This window comes from Citrus clementina, unplaced genomic scaffold, assembly GCF_000493195.1.
Source record: "Citrus clementina cultivar Clemenules unplaced genomic scaffold, Citrus_clementina_v1.0 scaffold_7, whole genome shotgun sequence".
NCBI lineage: Eukaryota > Viridiplantae > Streptophyta > Magnoliopsida > Sapindales > Rutaceae > Citrus > Citrus x clementina.
In genome coordinates this window covers 11,844,287-11,866,787 of record NW_006262075.1, presented here as the reverse complement: position 1 = coordinate 11,866,787, position 22,501 = coordinate 11,844,287, and the positions used below count along the sequence as shown (strand labels likewise).

General features: G+C 31.5%; 1 protein-coding gene and 1 pseudogene across 1 annotated transcript; one reads left to right on the top strand and one right to left on the bottom strand.

Moving 5' to 3' along the window:
- The first annotated feature begins 15,508 nt into the window (after nt 1-15,508).
- LOC18036199 lies at nt 15,509-16,488 on the top strand (annotated as a pseudogene).
- Nucleotides 16,489-19,844: 3,356 nt separating this feature from the next.
- On the bottom strand, nt 19,845-20,474 carry LOC112096911 (putative pentatricopeptide repeat-containing protein At3g15930). Its single transcript, XM_024181134.1, has one exon. The coding sequence runs from the start codon at nt 20,472-20,474 to the stop codon at nt 19,845-19,847; it is 630 nt and encodes a 209-aa protein (XP_024036902.1).
- Between the last annotated feature and the right edge of the window lie 2,027 nt (nt 20,475-22,501).

Below are 22,501 nucleotides of genomic sequence, written 5' to 3'. Positions count from 1 at the left end.
CATCTAACGCACTACTACTTAAATATTCAAACTTTAATTTGTTGTTTAATAAACGATTCCACTTTAATTTGTAGCTTAATAAAAAAATCCAGCTGGTTGTTTGCTTTTGTGGATCGTACTCCTTTGTGGAATATTACGATTTGCTTTTGTGGAATATTAAGCTGCAACAAATTTCATAACCAAATCCTTTTTGTAGTTGTTACTGCTTATCTAATTAAAATAAATTGTATAAATTTAAAATAATTTATTTTTTATAATTTTTATTGATTAAATATTTTTGTAATTAATTTTATATTATAATGTAAAATATGTGAAATTTAAGCCAAGATTAACATTCAAAAGTTCATCACCTAAAAAATTTTTTTAATTCGTGTGTAGAGTAATAATAAGATTGCAAAAGACACGAAAAATATCACAATAATATTTTGAGTTTAACAATAAAAAAATTAAATGAAAAATTAGAAGTGTATTAAAGAAGAAAAAGGATATTTCGGAAATAAAATAACTATAACTCAAAAAGGAGATTTATGAGAAGATTTCTATTACCACTAATCGCGTACATCATTCAGCTCACTATTTTACTGCTAAAATCAATTTGCACAGAGACTTTGTTAATCATTGATATTTTTTATCCTTTTCTCCATCCTTATAATAATCATCATCTCTGTTCCCAGCTATAAAAAAAACCGATTTCTAAAGTTATAAAGAATATATGTTTATTTCTCTGTGTGCAATAATTCTAGCTAGGTAAAAGTGCAAAAGATTTGACTTTAACTGTATTCTAATAAATGAAAATATAATTATAAATAATTGTAGACTAATAATGGTTAAATAATCAAAGTATAAATAATATATTTATATCCACTGAAAATATTTATAAAAAAACTTTGGGTTAAATAATTCTTATAATTAATAAAACATATATAAAATATTAATAATATTAAAATTATTTTAAATTCAAAATAATTTAAATTTTTATAAATTTATTTTAATATTATGTCCCTATTTATTTGAAAAATTATATTAACTTAATAAAATATGTGTAGTAGATTGTAAAACATTAAAATGTTTTTTTATTGAAATTATTTAATATATATATATATATATATATATATATATATATATTTGTCACATTTATTTTAATATTATATTTTTATTTACTGTAAAACTTTAAAATATATTTTTTTGAGTTAACACAGTGAAAGAATATTATTAATCAAAATAAGATATTAGTATCTCTTATTAAAATCTTAAAAATCTGCATGATTATTTTATTTCTCCGAAATTTAAATTTCATTGGATCCTATTTATTTTCAATTGATTGCAACTACCAATCCAAAGCATGTACTTTTTTAAACCTGATAAGTCTGCCCTGGAAAGGGGACAGATTGCTTTGTTTTGGAATATCTTTTGATTCCATCTCTTCTCCATTTTCAGTGTCTTACTTCTTAATTTTTTTTCTTTTTTCTTTTTTTACATGGTTTGATCATCTTGATATAATCCCATCTCTTCCATAATTTGTCTTAAATATATATTAAGGAGCTTACAGAAAAGCAACCCACACGCATGTGTAAAAATAAATAAAAAATAAAAATGTAACCAGAAAAAATGTAATGTTAAGAGCTAAAGTCTGTGAGATGACTCCTCCTTGAAATAAAATAAAAGCAGGGACACTTGCTTCGTCCTTTTTCATTTCACACATGAAAAGTAAATTTCATTTCATATTACTCCCTTATAGAATAATAATCTTTAAAATATTTCAAACTTCAAACTACTGTAAACACAACTTACGTCAATTTTATTAAGAAGAAAAAAAATTTATTGACATGCTCCATTTTAAATCGAGAGTAAATTAAAATTTATAATAATTTAAGAGATATTTTAAAGAGTAATGATACTGCCACAAACTCTTATACAAACTTATTTTGTACAAACTGATATGACATGATAAGATTGGTTGAATTAAATATCACTTGTCCCACATGATTTGTTTTTATTAATTTATATTTTCATTCAACCAATGAATTAATGTCACGTCAGTTTGTACAAAATAAGTTTGTACAAGAGTTTGTAGCTGTATCATTACTCTATTTTAAATATTGTTATTTCGAGAGAGAGAGAGAAACAATCTGAAATTTATAAATAGACCACTAGTCTTCAATAACTAAATAGATGGATGGACATAAAATGAATGGAATAGCTTGCCACCAATTGTCCTTAGTAGTAAGTGAATTCCCCGTATCACTCCGAAGCTTTTACAAAATTTTTGCCCGCGTACTTTTCCATATTATGACTGCAATTTTTTCATAATTGCAGGAGACAACTGAAATTGAATTCACATTGACCACAAAATATAAAATTGAAAAATTGATTCACATCACTGTCAAATAGAACGAGTAATACTTTGTGACCATAAAAAAATTAATAAACAAAAGGAAAAGCTAGCAAACTTTGTCAAGCAACAGTTAGCATGCAGTAACACCCGCAACAGAGACAAAGCCAAAGAAATGATAAAATGACAGGAAGGAAAAAATGAAAAAAAAAATCACAAAAAAAAGCAAGCGCCAAAGGTCATATTCAAACCCTGCCGATCTGCTCCGGCATCTCTCCATTCATTTTATATTATTTATATATTTGGGTGTAAGTTACATGAAACGGAATGAAAAAAAAAATGACATGTCTTAATCTTTGTATATCCCCTGTTTCACTTGGAAGATTGTGAATGATGACTTTTCACTAGTTGGCACTTGCAAGCTGCTGTAAAATTACTAAGGGGTCACCAATTTATAAGTATCCGAATAATTATTGGGGGAAACTTTGGTGTAACTATTGTATTGGGTTATAATTATATCTAATTATTAGATATTAATAAATCTCACTAATTTAAGTGCATCTAACGACTATATGCAATCGTAACATGATTTCATTTATTAAAGACGCAGGGCTACCAATTTATAAATATCGAAACAATTATTGAAGATTGTGCATGATGACTTTTCTCTGATTGGCATTAAATTTCCAAGGGACCACCAATTTATAAATGTCTGTACAATTTGAAAAATATTATACAATTTGTAGTTTAATAAAAGACCCTAATCGTCTTGTGACTTGTCTTTAATAAAAGAGCCTACCCCGCTTTTTTTTTTGAAAGGGAACCTACCCCACGTATATTCAAAAGATTCCAGTTTCATATATAGTTTATTAAAAAAAAGTCCATTTTAATTTGTAGTTTAATAAAAGAATCCAGCTGGTTGTTTTATCACTTTTGCTTTTGTGGAATATGATCTAGCTTTTTCTTGTTAGCATCAATTTGCAATAAAATATAGGAAAGACCGGTAACATTAATGATCCGTTTACGGGTACTAATATGGGTAAGGATTTATTTATTTAATTCGATTAGATGTGAATTAAATAAATTTAAGTTTGAAAAAATTAATTAATTTAATAAATGGATGAATTCGATTCGATTCGATTCGCTAATTAAACAAATTGCAGGTTAGAAGATTTTGATTCATTTATTTGTTTAAAATTCATTTAATAAACGAGTTATAAACGAATCAAATATAGGTCGATTCATTTAAAATTTGTTTAATTAAATTACTTTTTTATCCTTAAATTAATTTGGAAACTTTTTAAAATATGAAAACTAATATTGTAATTTTAAGCATAACACATAAAGCCAAAAGACCAACCCTAATTTTACACTTCACACGCACTTTTTGAAATACAAGTAACGCAACCCAAGAGGGGGATGAATTGGGTTTTTAAAATTAATGCAATACAATTCGCACAATAAAATCAATCTAACGCCTTAATGAAATGGAGAACAATAAATTCAAGCAAGCGTAAAAATAAAAGAGTTAGGGACCAGAAAAACAAACACGCGGATTTTTACGTGGTTCGACAATCCCTGCCTACGTCCACGCCTCCAAGCCAATCGAGCTCGAGAATTTCACTATCCAAGCCTCCCAAGGCTTCAAGTTTTTACAATTGACTTTCAAGGTGTCAATGAACCTTTACAACCAAGACATTATCTCCATAATCTCTTCACCCTAAGTGTTTTCCACACTTACACAGTCACAATTTGATAAGAAATGAAAATTACAACAAAAACTCTCTTTAAGAGTGGATATGCAACTAATATCTCAACAATGATTCAATCAATTATGATTTGCGTTTTGGAAGCTCAATATATGTTGTATAATCTTATATTTGCGTGCATTAGTCCTTAGAAAGAAGTTTGAGTTGAGTTTTTATAGTGAAAGCCCAAAAACTAGTCGTTATAGGCAAAATCCCGTGCTCAAGCGGTTAGCCGCTTGATTATCCGGCTAGCCGCTCAGGAACAGTAATATCACCGTTATTTTTGAATTTTGCTACAGTAATACTGTTCACTGAAACTACACTTTGACCTAAAACTTTCTATAATTATATTATGACCCAAAACGTCAGAAAAGTTTGCAAATAGATCTAATTTTAGAATTACTTAAGATTAGTTATCTTTCCAAAACTTTCTAAAATTATGATATAGCCCCAAAGATATTATTATTTTTCAAAGAGGTCCTTTTTAAATTTAGCATAATACCCATATTTTTTAAAGTTATCAAAATCTTTCACTTTAGTCCAAAAATTGAAAATATGAGATTTCCCTCAGGCGGCTAGCCGCTAGCGCTCAGGGGGTTAGCCGCTTCCTCTCTGTCCAACTTTGGATTTCAAGTGTCTAGATTACATTCGGGTCCTCAAACTTTCATAAATTATAATATGCCTCAAAACGTTTCAAACCTTTGCAAATAAGTCCAAATTTGAATTTCAAAATAATATTTATTAAACTCAAAGATTATAAATCTTAACATTTAAGTCCAATTTACTCAAATCCACAAAATACTTTACTTTTTAAAAATAAAACATTTTAGTTTATGAAAAATATTTAATTAATTAATCTCTTGAGCTTCTCAAATGCTAAATCATGCATCAATTAAATCATACCGGCTTTATAAGAATTTATCGCACTAATTTGTTCGTTGAGCTCTAGACTATTCTTGATGTCGCCGTTGTCCGTTGAGTGTCTTCAATCTTGATTTCATTTGATTCACTTGCATAAATATTATCCTTAAAAAACTAGTGAAAATGTGAAATACAATATTTATTAAATCACTTAATACATATATTTGTTATCATCAAAATTACATTATGTATAGCCCTTTAGGCTAACAATCTCCCCCTTTTTGATGATGACAAACATCTCATTTATTTTGACATTAAACTCCCCCTTAATACATGGCATATATAAATCAAAAACTTCCCCTGAATATTTGATTTATGATAATTTGAAAGCTCCCCCTTAATATTTCAAAAACATGCATAAATACTTGAAATACAAAAATATGTATTACATGTCTTCATATTCAAAATACATGACTTCTCCCCCTTCATCATCAAAATTACTAGAAATTCATCCGAAGATCGATAATATGTCAATGGTTAATCAAGAAACATATAATAACCAAACATCCAATTAACCATTAAATGATCATGAACCATTATGCCATCAAAAGAATGCTCAAAATGCGTATTATCCAAAATCATATTGTATGCTCCCCCTAAATATATGGCCAATTAAAAAATTTAACCAAAATAATATTATCCAAAAACATATCATATTTATCTCCCATTTCATAAAAAATAGAAAAATGCAATTTGAAGCAAGATCATAAAAAATGATTCAAGGAAGATATTACCAATTGTGTGCGAGTAAAAATTTCGGCAGAGTCTCCCCTTAAAAATGAACAAATCCTCAAATACACAATGTGATTAAAAACACTTCCATATGAACTTAAACAAGTAACACAAACCAACAACTCCATTAATTCATCAAGCAACACACATATAATCATCAATCATCAAAAGTACTATAAATCCATGTTTATACCAAAAAGAATATCTCAATGATTAATCAAGAAGCATATAAAAATTAAGCGTGCAATTAACTAAAGAGTCATATTCATTCTAAGAATTCAGAAAATATCATCCAAATATAAATTATCTTAATATTAAACAACCATCATCCGTAATCCACAATTAAAACAATTATGCATATGAAAATGTAGGTGCATATACCCAAAATGCACAAATTTAATTTTGTAAAATAATGAGTGAAATAGATGATTTTAAACCAATTATATTGATCCAAGAGATGATTTAAGATAATGGATGGTGTTGATTGGATCAAAAGTGGACTAAAAAGAGCTTAAATATGCAATTTCGGGTTTACAAAAATTGAGTGAAATGGATTTGTTTGAGCCAAGAAAATTGATCCTAGAGATGAATGAAGCTAATATATGATGTAGATTGGATCAAAAATGGGCTAAAGGAAGCTTGAAAATGTAGAGAGAGAAAGGGTAGAGTTAGGTTTTTTGATTTTGGGTTTTATGTGGAGAGTTGATGAAATGAAGTTTTGAGAACGAAAATTGAAGGAGTAATGGATGAATAATGATTTGGATGATTGATTTTAACAAGAAAGTGAGTGAAAAATGAAGAATTTTGAGAGAGAAATGGAGAGGTACTGTTCACGCGTGAGAGATGATGATGAAATGATGAAAAACAAATGAAGAAATCATGATGGAGAAGTGTTTAATGAAGATGAAATGCATGGGTATTAGTTTGAATGGTTGATTTGGGCATGAAAATAGATGAAAAAGGAAGAAAATGGAGGTGAAAATGGATGGGTTGCTCACGGTTTTGAGTGAGAGAGAAAGCATGTGCAGAAAATTAACAAAGGAAGAAGAAGAAGCAAAAAACAATTGCCACACCCGTGACCAAGCGGCTAGCCGCTTGCTCTCGGGTTGGGGGGACATTTCCAAGCGGCTAGCCTCCTGGTTGTTGTCCAGCTGTACCTTAGTTAATTTTCGGCCAATTTTAATTAATTTCGTGACCAGTTTGTGATCCCGAAACATCTCAAGAGCCAATTTAATGCATGATTCATGATTTTAAACATCCAAAAGATAGTTAATTCAAACAAATAATCCATCCAACAAGCATACAATCATGAAGCATATAAGCATTCAAAACTTAATAAAATGCAGAAATGTCAAATTCGGAATAAAAACTGTATTGATTGAGCCAGAAGTAATGTGCAAACTATATACCGTTGGAAAGATAATTAAGTTAGCTTTCCAATAAATTTTATAGAGCTGGATTTGGAGTTCTCTAGAAGGAGTTATGACCAATTCATTACAGCTTGTGCAGACTTGGGATTTTCAACGAATCCTTTGTTTTCCAAACAATTTTAATAGATTAAATAACATAACTAGAGATGTTAATGCGAAAATTTCATCATCTCAAGTTCATGCTGAATTTTTGAAAATTGTTCTTCGCAAAGGGGTTTTGTAAAAATATCGGCAAGTTGTTTTTCCGTAGAGATAAATTATAATGCAATATCATCTTTTTGAACATGATCTCTCAAGAAATGATGCCTAATCTCTATATGCTTGGTCCTAGAATGCTGAATGGGATTCTTTGAAAGATTTATGGTGCTAGTATTATCACACTTGATAGGAATTTTTTCAAGAACAATACCATAGTCTCTAAGTGTTTGTTTCATCCAAAGTGCTTGTGCACAACAACTTCCTGCGGCAATATATTCCGCCTCAGTAGTTGAGAGTGCCACAAAATTTTGTTTCTTACTAAACCATGAAACAAGTGAATGACCAAGAAAATGGCAAGTTTCACTAGTACTCTTTCTATCGACCTTGTGACCATTAAAATCGGCATCTAAATAACAAGTTAAATCTATATGAGTTCCTCTAGGATACCAAAGGCCAATATCTATGGTTCCACTTAAATAACGAAAAATTCTTTTAACAACAAGCAAATGAGATTCCTTGGGACATGATTGAAATCTTGCACACAAACATACACTAAACATGATATCGGGTCTACTTGCAGTTAAGTAAAGTAAGGATCCGATCATACCTCGATACTTTTTAATATCAACCTCTTTACCTCTCTCATCTTTATCAAGCTTGATTGTTGTACTCATTGGAGTATTCTTGGTATTTGATTCATCAATACCAAATCTCTTGAGCAAGTCTTTGACGTACTTAGCTTGGTTGATGAAAATCCCCTCATTGTTTTGTTTGATTTGAAGTCCAAGAAAATACTTCAATTCTCCCATCATGCTCATCTCAAATTCCTTACTCATACAAGAGGAAAATTCTTTGCACAAAGATTCATTAGTAGAACAAAAATAATATCATCAACATAAATTTGAACAACAAATATATTTTGATTTTTATTTTTAATAAAGAGGGTAGTATCCGCTCTTCCCATCAAAAAATCGTTATCCAACAAGAAATTTTTAAGTCTATCATACCATGCTCTAGGTGCTTGTTTTAATCCATACAATGCTTTTGATAACTTATACACATGATTTGAAAATTTCTCATTTTCGAAACCAGGAGGTTGTTTCACATAAACTTCCTCCATAATATAACTATTTAGGAAAGCACTCTTGATATCCATTTGAAACAAAATAAAATCTTTATGACATGCAAATGCTAACAACATCCTAATGGATTCTAATCTAGCTACAGGTGCAAATGTTTCATCGAAATCAATTCCTTCTTCTTGGTTGTATCCTTGAGCCACTAATCTAGCTTTATTTCTTACAACCATACCGAATTCATCCATTTTATTTCTAAATACCCATTTAGTGCCTATAATGGATTGATGTTCCAGTTTAGGAACCAATTCCTATACTTTATTTCTCTCAAATTGATTTAACTCTTCTTGCATTACCATAATCCAAAACTTATCATTTTCCGCATCCGCAAAAGATTTTGGTTCAATTTGAGAAATAAATGCAGCATGCTCACATGTGTTTCTAAGTGACGATCTAGTTGTGATACCTTTTAAAGGATCACCTACAATTAAATCCTTAGAATGAGAGGAAACATACCTCCACTCCTTGGGGAGTGTTTGAGAACTACCTTCCTGTTGCTCCAGCTCCATATTTGTTTGTTCTTCTTGTCTATCCTCTTGATTTTCTTATGGTGCATTCTCTTGATTCTCTTTTGATGATTCTTCTTGTAACTCTCCATTTGTATCATCATTAACAACTCCTTTCTCAGCAGAGGAGGGGTTAGATTCATCAAACGTAATATGCATGGATTCTTCCACAACTAAAGTTCTTTTATTATAAACTCTATAAGCTTTGCTTGAGTTTGAATACCCGAGAAAGATGCCAACATCAGATTTTGGATCAAATTTACCAAGATTATTTTTTGTGTTTAAAACAAAACATTTGCATCCAAAAACTTTGAAATAACCAATGTTGGATTTTCTATCTTTCCAAAGCTCATAGAGAGTTTTATTGAGATAAGGTCTAATCAACACCCGATTTAAAACATAACAAGCGGTGTTGACGGCTTCGGCCCAAAAATATTTCGGTAATGCATTTTTATTTAACATGGTCCTAGCCATTTCTTGAATAGACATATCCTTTCTCTCAACAACTCCATTTTGTTGTGGAGTCCTAGGTGATGAAAATTGATGCTCAATGCCAAAATCATTACAAAAATTTTCAAATGCATGATTTTCAAACTCTCCACCATGATCACTTCTAATACAAGTAATATAATAACCCTTTTCATTTTGAACCTTTTTACAGAAAATTTTAAATGCATCAATGTCATCATCCTTATTAACTAAGAATAATACCCATGTGTATCTAGAATAATCATCTACAATTACAAATGCATAAAATTTGCCACTTAAACTAGCATATCTAGAGGGTCCAAACAAATCTATGTGAAGTAATTGAAGAGGTTTTAAAGTAGAGATATGATTCTTGTTTTTGAAAGAGGTTTTGATTTGTTTTCCAAATTGACATGCTTCACAAATTCTATCCTTTTGAAAACCAATTTTTGGAAGACCTTTAACTAAATAATTTTTCGAAATTTTTGAAATTAAATCCATGCTAGCATGTCCTAGTCTTCTATGCCATAACCAACCATCATTGTTAGAGTGCAATTTATGCACTAGTTTTGCATTGTTTACTTCTCTTAATATCGATGTTTTGCACTTAATAATAGTGATTTACTTGTGATTTACTTTTGTAGGTGCAATTCTATTGATTGGTGATAAAATTGAGCTACAAGATGATGTTTAGGGATGATTGTTCCCTTGGAGAAATTATGAGCGGCAGAAGAACTTTGTTGATAAGGCGTGGGCGCGTGCTGTCAACTGCGGACCTGCAGTTTTTAGTTTAACGTGTTTTATATTTTTGGCTATATTTGTAATTACGAATTTAATATTTCAGATATTAGGATTTTATTTTAAATAGAATTCTAAAAGAGAAGAGAGAGAGAGTATTTAAGGGAGGAATCTATTGTGGAAAATGGGGATTTTTTGGGGGATTGGAGAAAGAAAGAAACCCTAGACTTAATTTTTCTCTTCTCTTTATGAAGAACTAAACCTATTTTTCTGGTTGAAGGATAATGAAGCTTTGATTCATCACTACTGTGAGATCTTTCTTATACTTTAATTGTTTTATTACTTTTTGGGTATTTGTTTATTCTCTGAATTATTTTCATGATTATGTTTGTTAATTAGGTAATTGGCCACTATTTAATTATCAACTTAATCTATTGTCAATTAAAGGATTCATCGTATAAAGAATTTAATGCTTGTGACAAATAACATAGCAGAGAGTTGTGTTGTGAGAATAAACAATCTAATTTAAATGAATCATCATATGTGTTGATTAGGATTTGGGTCTCTCTGGTTTTTCAGGCTGTCAATTGATTAAATTCTATGATCGTATCTAGGGTTGTCTATTGATTAGGGAAATAACCAACGGTCGTACCTTGGTTATCGACTAGTTAAGGAGAGATTGGCTATTAGAGGGTCTCAGTAGCTATAACCGGTCTATTCATGAGTAATAATAATCTATATTTGAATCAATGATCAGTAGTCGAATCAAGCTGAGTTAATTCCTTCAACCAGAGCTTTCTCTAATTTGAATTACAACTTTAATTTGTATTCTTGTTATTTTAATTTGATTTTTATTATTGTCAACAATTCCCCCATTTTACGTTTTACGTTTCAAAAGGATTTAATTAATTACCGATCTCTGTGGACACGACCCTGCTCAATCACTATACACAATTTATTTAGAGTAGGAATTTATTTTTGTTGGCTTCGACACCCATCAATCATCATGCAATGCCGAAAAACATTTATCATGAGTAGATGCACACTCTATATCAATCGTGTAAACATTGCCACATCTATTTCCCATAAACAAAATTTTCCCATCACATGCATTCTCAATAACATATCTTGATTTATCAAAAATAACTTTATAGCCTTTGTCACATAGTTGACTAATGTTAATCAGATTGTGTTTCAAATTTTCAACCAAACATACATTTTCAATTAGAGTTGAAGAAATTTTACCAACATTTCCAATTCCGAGAATTTTTCCTTTTGAGTTATCTCCAAAAGATACATCTCCACCATTTTCGATTTTGGTAAAACTTGAGAACCATGCATAGTTTCCGGTCATATGCCTAGAACATCCGCTATCCAAGTACCATTTATTTTTCTTTTTCTTCAAGCCCTTCAAAGAAAATCTTATGTTTTAGGTACCCAAACCTTTTTAGGCCCTTGATCGTTAGCAACGGTTCCTTTTGGAACCCACACACATTTGACACCATTATATGCATTCCTTTTTACAAGACATCTATATTTCATGTGACCATTTTGATTGCAATAATCGCAAACAATCTTATGATCATTTGTGGAGGTAGCTTTAACAAAATAATTCTTATAATACTTTTACTTCAAGTTAGGCTTATACCCAAGTCCTCTTTTATCAAAAACACATTTTTGGGAGTTAAGCATGTTATCCAACATCTTTTGTCCATTTGTAAATTTTAGAACAACATTACTAAGTTCAATATTCTTTTTCTTGAGCATTTCATTTTCCTTTTTCAAATCATGTACATGTGACTCTAAATGCTCATGTGAAGTGCTAGATTTTTCATTTAATAATGCAACTCTATTATGCAAGGTTTTATTCTCTAATTCTAATCCTTTAGTCTTCTCATTCAATGGCTCATTGCATTTTTGCATGGTATCCTTTTCATTTGTAGATTCTAGCAATTTCTTTTTAAGGCATGCATTCTTTTTACCAATTTTCATCAACTCATCATGCATTTCTTTAAAAGCATCATACAATTCATCATAGGTTGGATCACTTACCTCATTGAGATCATCATCATCTCCTAGTGCCATAAATGCTAGGTTTGATACTTCTTGTGACTCATCTTCATCACTTGAATCTTCATCGCTATCATCCCAAGTAGCAACCATAGCTTTCTTCTTGAGTTTGTTGATAAGTGGGCATTCCGATCTTATATGGCCAGGCTTCTTGCATTCATAGCATATGATTACCTCTTTCTTCTCCTTTTGGTTTTTGAAATTTCTGAATTTTCTTTGGTCACCAGTTTTCTTGAAAAATTTTCTGAACCTCCTTGCTAGCATAGCCAACTCCTCATCATCCGGCTCACTTTCCTCATCACTCTCATGTTTGGTGACCTTGAGAGCAATGTTTTTCTTTCTTTCCTCATTTCCTCATTCAGCTGCCAAATCTCTCTCATAAGAAATAAGAGAACCAATTAAATCATCAGTAGGTAAGATATTCAAATCTTTAGCTTCCTCAATGGCAGTCCTTTTTGGTCTCCATTCCTTAGGTAATGACCTAATGATTTTCTCAACTTTCTCGCTATTTGAAAACGTCTTTCCTAGGGCTCCTAGAGTGTTTACTATGTCCGTAAATCTAGTATACATAGAATACACACTCTTATTTTGTTCCATTTGGAACAATTCATATTGCCGAGTGTACCTACTAATTTTAGACTCTTTCACTTGATTCGTGCCTTCATAAACAACTTCAAGTTGTGCCAAATTTCATTAGCACTTTCACAACTAGACACTCTATGAAACTCTTTCTTATCGAGTGCACAAAACAAGGCATTTATGGCTTTGGAATTTAGAGAAGCTTTTCTCTTTTCCAATTCATTCCATTCCCGTGAAGGTTTTGGAATGTCTTCCCCAATTTCGTTTTTAGTCAAAGGCATAAAAGGACCATCACATACAACTTCCCAAATTTCATAATCTAATGCTTGTAAATAAATTCTCATCCTAGTTTTCCAATATGGGTAGTCATTTCCGTCAAAGAACGGTGGCCTAGTTGTGGATTGTCCTTCCCTAAAGGTTGAATCAATTTGGATTGCCATAGATCTTTTACTCTAGACGGTTAAGTCCTAACAAGAGAACCAATCTCTGATACCAAATGAAATATAAGTAACGCAACCCAAGAGGGGGGTGAATTGGATTTTTAAAATTAATGCAATACAATTCGCACAATAAAATCAATCTAACGCCTTAATGAAATGGAGAACAATAAATTCAAGCAAGCATAAAAATAAAAGAGTTACGGAAGAGAAAAGCAAACACGCGGATATTTATCTGGTTCGGCAATCCCCGCCTACGTCCACGCCTCCAAGCCAACCGAGCTCGAGGATTTCACTATCCAAGCCTCCCAAGGCTTCAAGTTTTTACAATTGCCTTCCAAGGTGTCAATGAACCTTTACAACCAAGAGATTATCTCCCTAATCTCTTTACCCCAAGTGTTTCCCACACTTACACACTCACAATTTGATAAGAAATGAAAATTACAACAAAAACTCTCTTTAAGAGTGGATATGCAACTAATAGCTCAACAATGATTCAATCAATTATGATTTACGTTTTGGAAGCTCAATATATGTTGTATGATCTTATATTTGCGTGCATTAGTCCTTAGAAAGAAGTTTGAGTTGAGTTTTTATAGTGGAAGCCCAAAAACTAGTCGTTATAGGCAAAATCCCGTGCTCAAGCGGTTAGCCGCTTGATTATCCGGCTAGCCGCTCAGGAACAGTAATATTACCGTTATTTTTGAATTTTGCTACAGTAATACTGTTCACTGAAACTACACTTTGACTCAAAACTGTCTATAATTATACTATGGACTAATGCAGTGCGCGATCTTCTCAATTCTAAAAGCCAAAAGGTCAGTCAACTCTCTAAACCGTAATTTTCTGTTTGTTTCCCGAGAAAATCCATGAAAATAAACCGTTAAATGTAGCAATTTTAGCATGTTATGGCTGAAATTTTGAACCTCACCTGTTGCTTGTTCCTCTCGAAATATGCAATCTTCTAATTTTGATTTTTGACACAAATTAGAATTGAGTTCTTCCAATTCGATATATCGATCTCATGTTATACAATTCCTGTGTGTGGTAGAATGCTGTGCTTCACTTCCTTTGCGCATAATTGCAAAATTTTTTTGAGCTCTGTTTCTCTTGGAATTTAGGATTGTCTCCAAAGAGCATAACTTATTAATTTGTACAGGAGCTTCTGAAATAGTGAAAGCTTCTTGCTTCACTCCCGAATTTGGAGTTCATTCTCTGACCAATTTTTATTTTTTTTAATGGTTAATTAGTTTTTGATTGATGCTTGGTTTGTTTGTGCATGCCATTTGTTTGCTTTCGTGCCCTCATTTTATTTGAGTTAAGTTAGAATTTACGCGTCTCCATTTTGTTTCCTTTTTACAAAGGAGATGAAGAGTTAAGTTAGAATTTACAATTAGCTGCTCGTTATCTAACTTTCACTCGTCTTTTCTTTGGGATTGTGGTCTGAGCTATTTGATGGCCAAAACTCTGTAAACATCCATGAACAATGAACCTTAGGAGTTTTAATGGAGTTAATGAGGATCTGTTGGCATCATTATTGTCAAAATCTGTCGTATGGAAGCTTTTGCTCAGTTCTGTCTAGTATAGTAAATCATGGAACTTCCCCTAAGAAGGCAATTCACCAAGATACTTTCAGATTTTTAAGTTGAATATTCTTACTGCATTTTATTTGGCTGCGTGCATTAGGATCGTTTACTTAAAACTTTTTGTTGTAGAGGTAGACAGAATATTGGTTTGGTGTGTGATGAGGTGGTGATGCAAAGACTTTAAATCGAAAGAAATGTCCGTAACTTTGCAAGATGATTATAGACCCGTGAATTAACCGGTCAGACTACAAGAAAGCTTTCCATAACAAATGAGGGACCTGTACTGATTTTCATCAATAAATATTACAGTTGAGGACAAAATGCAATGCCATTTGTGCTTTGAGATTTTCATCAGTAAAATAGTTGAAATATTGGTCTTCTTGAATGTTTTTGTGCAAAGTTCTAATTGCTTGCTTCTGTAAGGCGCGCTATGTCAAACATTTTCTCAAGTTAAGGAGGAAAAGCATGTGTTCTTTTCAAATTTCAAGCCATTCTGCAGTTTTTAGCTTTCTAGGATACTGTTTGAAGTATTAACATGTAAGATCGACACCTAATGTTTTTCTTGTCTATATATCTTAGTACTCTCCTTTTCTCTCCTTGTATCACTTTCAACTGTTTTACTGATAAGTGAGGATAGAGACAGAGGGATGAAGTTCAAAGCATTTCTCACAGAGAATGGAGTAAATCTCTTAGAAAAAAGATTCCTAACTGCCCTAGACAAAATGGGGAAGGTATGCCACCTCTTCCTCACTAGAGAGAAAGCGTACTTCCTCCACAACCTTCTCAGTGGTGAAGGGATTCAATGTGTTGCCCAGTTTCATAAGGAAACTCTCTTCGATGATTACCGCATCTCAAGCCAAAATGAGGACTGCATTGCCTTTGCCATAGACATAGCGCTTCTTCAGCGTGCTGTTTGAAGTAGTGTCAGTATTTGCTCTGAAATTGGTGCAGCTGGATCCGCTGCCAATCGCCTCCAAATAAAATTGGTGAAGAAGCTGCCTCCAAATTGTACTCAAGCAATGCCTTTCCTTACCTTTGAAACCAAAGGGTACAGGTCTGCAGTAATTCAAGATGTTCCAATTTCAAAACCACTGTCAAGGGCTCAAGTACTTGAACTTCAAACTGCTTTAGATATGGCTCAAGATTTACCTCCGACTCTGGTTCAGGTTCCGGATTTGAATCAGCTGCAGAATTTCGTAGACCGGATGAAGCATGTTGGTGATTTGTTAAATGTCTCCATTTTCAAATATGGGGATCTCCATTTACAAATATCAACAACTCTGATCACACTAGGTGCTGAGTTTAGAAAATTGTTGGTTATTGGAGAGAAAGCTGTAGCTCCATCTGAGGACCGAAATTTGAGTGCTCAGACTGGATCAGAGAGGGCAATATCCAGAGGGTATGCTCAATCTGTGCAAGTAAGCGTGAAGCACTTTTCAAAAAGCCTCCAGTGTCACCTAGCAAGGCCGGATTGTGCATTCTATGGTATTGCTTCACTGGGTGCTTGCTTGACGGTGATATTCCAGTTCTTCATTCCTGGCACACATCAAACTGATAAATCAATCAGTCTGCATTGCAGGCTTCCAGTGCTCGACCCGGGCACATAGTCTATCAATTAACCGTCTCTGGCTAAGGCTCGAGCCTCTGAAGTCTTATGGTAACTTGGATCCTCTTGAATATTTTGGGATTGAAATGAGATATGATGAATGAATTAAAATCACAATTCTAATATTTGGCTTTCTAAGTGGAATATATTCGTATGCCAAAATTGGAAATACTGAACATTGAAATGATGAACTTCCGCGTGTTTACATTAACAATCATATATTTTTATGTTTTTTTACCTGTTGCAGAAATTTTGGGTACATAGGTTGAAACTTAATTATCAAATAAAAAGAGAGAAGGAAAAAGGAAAGAAATTTATTCACATTGCATAGGATTAATTTTCACTTTTTTTTAAAATAAAAAAATTTAAATTACTATCTCGCTTGCATAATTGGCAATTAACGGAATGTTTAAAATGTATAATATGTGCATTAACGGAAAAAAAAAAAAACAAATAACAGATAAAGAATAAGGGTGAATGCTTTTTAGTCTCCACTATTTAAACTAATTATTATTTGCTTGTGGTATTTTTTTAAAATTATTCAAAGCAGCTCTATAGTAATTTTCATAATTGCTGGATCTAACTTTTTATGGATAAGATAACATTTCTATTGATATAGCTTAGAACTCAAAAATATCGAACATGCAATAATTGAAAAATAAAGAATCATTAAATAAATTGTAGTGGAAACATATATAAAATAAAGATCTTTTGAAACATTTTTAAAATTACGTGGATTAGTTAGGTAATTGGCTTAAATTGCCAGGATAGAAAAACCATTTACCCATAAAAATAATAACAGCGATACTAATAATTATAAAGACATAATAATAATAATAATAATAATTATATGGGCAATGATGATGACGATAGCAATAAGCAATTCATTTGAGATTTTCTTAAATATGCAATAGGTTTGAACTAAAAATTTAGACTTTTTAACAATTCTACCAATCAATTTTTATCGGGTTCAAGCTACTTCAGCATTTCTACAGCATACATGTTTCCAAATTCCTCACAAGTCCAGTCATGATGGCAAATCTTAGAGTATAAGTGAAATTAATATGTATGTTTTCCAGAAACAACCGTAAATTTCCTTTCGTGAATTACTTATCTTTTTGTATATTGTTATTGTTGTTTTATACGGACGGTTGCCTGTTTATTTTCATCCAATTTTTCACCTATACCATTCACACAAATCTCTCCTCCATTCCAAATGGCCACTAATTTTTTTTTTTTTTTTAAATCTATCAGATTGCAAAAGATGTAGAATCTCTAGGAAAGCAGCAAGAGCTGCAGAACACTGATTAACAAACTGGTGAAATTTTGGGCCAAGCCGAAATAGCATTGACTGCTGCCTCTTCACTTTCCATTCGTCAATTTCCGAATAGCATGGCTTTTCAGAATGTGTTCTATGCATGTGCATTGTGCTGGGTCCAATTAAATTTGGTACATTTTTTTTTCATAATTTTTTTATGATTTAAAAATAAATAACGTTAGTTATTGCTATAAAAGAATACACACACATATGTATAAGCTAAAAGAAAAGGGAAGACAAAACTTTAAGTTACTTTTATAAATTTTGAGAATCTCTTTTTTAATAGAAAAGATATCCAGAAGATTTTTCTAGAAAAGTTTAAATTTAAAGACTATGTTGTAAAAATGCATAGATTATTTATTTATATAGAAATTTTTTAATATAAATCCAAACTTTTAAAAATTTAATTATTTATAAATTTAAGAGTTAATATAACTACTTTAAGCATTATTTGATATTGTGATTGGGCATGGAGGTGTAATTTAAAACTACATCACCTACTTCATTCTACACTTTTATAACAAGAAGCTTGGAATACTAGCATGTTGCTTCTCTTTTGCATAAGGTTGTTTTTAGGCTGCCTTTCATTTCATCTAGCTTTTGTAATATTTTAATTTAGCTAGTTTTCTTGTTATATTTTTATTTTTATTTTGATAAAATCTCCTCACTCACCTTGGTGAGGATTTATCCCAAAATAATAATAATATCAACTGTCGTAATTTTTAGCAGTCTCACCCTCATTCATTGAGGGTCTTAGCTGTGTAGGACTTGACCAGACAATTAGTTGGGTCAACTTTGAAACGTTGGACCAAATTCCAGCTTGAAATGAAAGTCTGTAAGTGTCCAATTACATGAAATTTGGCTATAATGGTTTTAACGAAGGACTACTTCCTTTATTTCACGTTGAAAAAGAACTTAACAATAATTAACGTGTGGTGCTAGCTTTTAGTAGTACAAGATCTTTCCAATGTCATGCTACAAAGAAAAGTGTTGAAATTTGAAAATTAATTGAGAATGGAAATTAAATCATCATTTTGGGTAAGACATAATTTAGCAAAAACTTATAGCATTAACAATGAGTATCGTTTGCACCACTTTCTACCCACCATTGACTCTTGGAATGAAATGGCGTTTTCATGGAAACCCTGAAAGCTCCCGATGGTTTCTGGTGATGATAGCAAGATCTTCGCATTGTGGAATGGCTTTTATTTATGTCAAATATTTCTATAATAATTTATAACTCTTCCTTTGAGTGTTTTTCTTAAAGTTTAACCAAAGTCCTCTCTGTAATAAAGTTGGTGTTTGGTGCACTACTCGTTAAGTTGCGTTTGAGATTGAACTCGGGCAACTGTAACTTAAAAGATACAGTACTAAAGTGTTTGATAAACACTAGCTGCTGTAACTTGAAAACTATGTTTATATAATTTTTCACTTGTATAATAAAAAAACTATTATATCTTTAATAATTTTATCAAAATTATTATTTAAAATTTATATTTACTATATATTATTAACTTTTATTTCATAGTTACAGTTTTTTTTTCCACAGCAGCTGTAGCTTAAAAGATACAGTACATCAATTTCAAATACACTCTTAGTACTTTTTGACAAAAGTTCTACGAAGTAAATTAAAATCCAATTGTAAGAAGCATAACATTGGTGCTCTAAAACACAAGTTTTACGTCTTCATTGAAACATAGAGAGACTGGAATTACTCTTAGCACAATTCTTGCATAAGGTAAAAACTTACTGATTCAAAAAATTTTAGGCAGGAGAAAATATTTTGCAGGAACCAAATAGAATGCACATAGCAATAGTAAATCTATTTCGTTATCGACATAATCTATTTAATTTATTCCCATTCTTACCTTTGGCAACAAGTCTATGTAATTACTAGTGGTAAGACAGAATCTGAGTCAAAACTGGAGATGAGATATTGGAGAAAACCAAATAGAGACGACCGATGATTGAACAACTTAAAATCAAATAGCAACCACCGATGATTGAACAACTTCAGTCTATTTCGTTTCCTCCAATTCTCACCTTAAGTTGCAACTGTTTATCACAAAATTTTCGTTACCATTGTGAGTACAGGCAGACAGAACACCAACATAAGTTACCTCATCTGGTCTGATCGAAGCCCTAAGCATTTGGGAAAACATATCAAGAGCTTTATCACCATGGCCACTGATGGCAAGGCCAACAATCATGGCCGTCCATGTGAATTTGTCCTTTCGAAGCATCTTCCTGAATACCCTTTGAGCTTTCTCAACATCTCCGCATTTACAGTACATGTCTATCAAAGCATTCCCCACAAATATATCATTCTTGACCTTGTTTTTGTCAGTGTAAGTCTTTATCCATTCTCCCAGTTCTAGTGCCCCCAGATTCGCACAAGCTGTAAGAATCCTAACAATGGTAAACTCGTCTCGCCTTATATTTGAAGTTTGCATCTCCCGGAAAAGTGTCAAAGCCTCTCTATACCTATTCACTCGAAGGTACCCATCAATCATGGCAGTCCATAAGACATAATCTCGTTCTGGCATCTGAGCAAAATACTGTCGAGCTATATCGACTTGTCTTCTATTTATATACCCCAACACAATGGTAGTCCAAGAAATTACATCTTTATTCTTCATGTTCCCAAAAATCTCAAGAGCAAAACCCATTTCTCAGTGAGAGGAGTTCCTTATGCTTAGGCAATTGGCAGTTTGGTGTACACCATGATTTGTGCAAGACCAGCTATTGCCTATGCAGTCAGTGTAGTCAGTCGGTTTCTCTTCAATCTCGGCAAAGAGCACTGGACAACAGTGAAATGAATTCTCAGATATCTTATAGGCATTTCCAGAATATGTTTATATTTTGGTGGTGACAAACTTGTGTTACAAGTGTGTAGATATGACAGGAGATGTTGATTCTGAAAAATCCCTACAATGATATTTGCTCACTTTTGTAGGGAGAGCAGTCTCATCACAATCTAGACTTAGTAATGAGTTGTCCTTTCTACCACGGAAGCAAATGATATTACAATTATTGAAGGTTACAAAAAAAATATTTTTGATAAAGAATTTCCTACAAGAGCTGGGTGTAAAACAAGACAACTGGCCATGGACCTTGCATTGAGCAGCAACACCTGCCGTCATTAGTGCACTGAACCAGTAGCTCCTCGAATCGCAGCCACAACACCTCCCATCGTTAGTGCACCGAAACAGCTTCTCCCCCCATTGAAACAACAACACCTGACATTGCCAGAAATAATAGCAGTTGAAGCGTCGCAAGTTAATCTCGCATGAAAGCAACAGCCGATAGGCAGCCACTACAAAAATGATGATGATGATGATTTTTTTTTGAAATGATGATGATTATTATTCTTATTATTATTGTTATTTTTGGCATAATAAATAATTATTGTTGTTGTCATGATTGTTATTATTAATTTTATCATTTTTATTATTGAAATAAAGTTATTATTGTTATTAACAATAACTTTTTAAATAATAATAATAATATAACAAACAATAATGATAATATTATCATCATTATTAATTCTTTTTAATAATACGACAAATATTATAATAAATGTTAAATAATAATAATTAGAATAACAAACCAAGGGTATTTTAGTAAATTAAAATAATTCATTCCGATTCAAGGACAACATAAACACATTAACGGCAGTACAACTCATTCTGATTTCAGTCTATTCTAATTACTGATAAGTAAATGAACCATAATTGTTTTCTACCAATTATTTTATTTTATGTTAAATTATAAATTTAGATTATTTTTGGATCTATAGGGCAGTTAGAGATAATATCGACACACCAACACAATAGTGAGAACAATTGAACATGCCAATATGGTTGCAGAACATTATGTCCAAATGCCAATATAGTTGTTGCCAGTCAACTTAAGACTACTTGTAGAAGTTACCAACTTCAGTCCCCAAAGCTTCTACCCTTGACAGCCAGCATAGTGAGTGGTATAAAAAGTTTTTTTTTTTTAAGAATAATTTATTTATTTATTTTTAACTGATTTTAGTTATTTAGATAACTGATTAATATTGAAAAATATATATTTAATAAAAATAAAAATTATTATTTTTCATTTATTGATTGATACGCTCATAATTTATATATTATTTTCACATTTTTATCTTAATTTTCTGTTAAATTATATTTTGATTATGTTAATTTTTTTTATATTTTTATATTTTATTATTATAAGTCTATTTTAAGAATAAAAAGAAAATAAAAGAAAATCGAAAGCCGAAGACATTAGGAAAAGAAATGTGGGCGGCCGAATTAATTAATTAATTAACAAAAAGGACAGCGGCTGCTTGCATTAATTTAAAAAAGGAAAAAGATAAAGTTTGGAATCACGAGTGGGATGGGGCAGCGGCTTCAATTATAATGGAGAGCACTTGAATTAATTAAAATATGTTGAAATCTGAATGAGTGGAATCAGAATGAGTTGTATTGCGATTGATGTGTTTATTTTGTCTCGAAATCAAAATGAATTATTTTAAGTTACTAAAATATCTTTAGTTTGTTATTCTAATTATTATTAATTAATATTTATTATAATATTTGTCATATTATAAAAAAGAAATAAGTGATTAATTACTTTCTTAAGTAAATTTAAATTTATCGTTTTCAATTATATGTTTATAATTTGCATTTTCTACCAATTATCT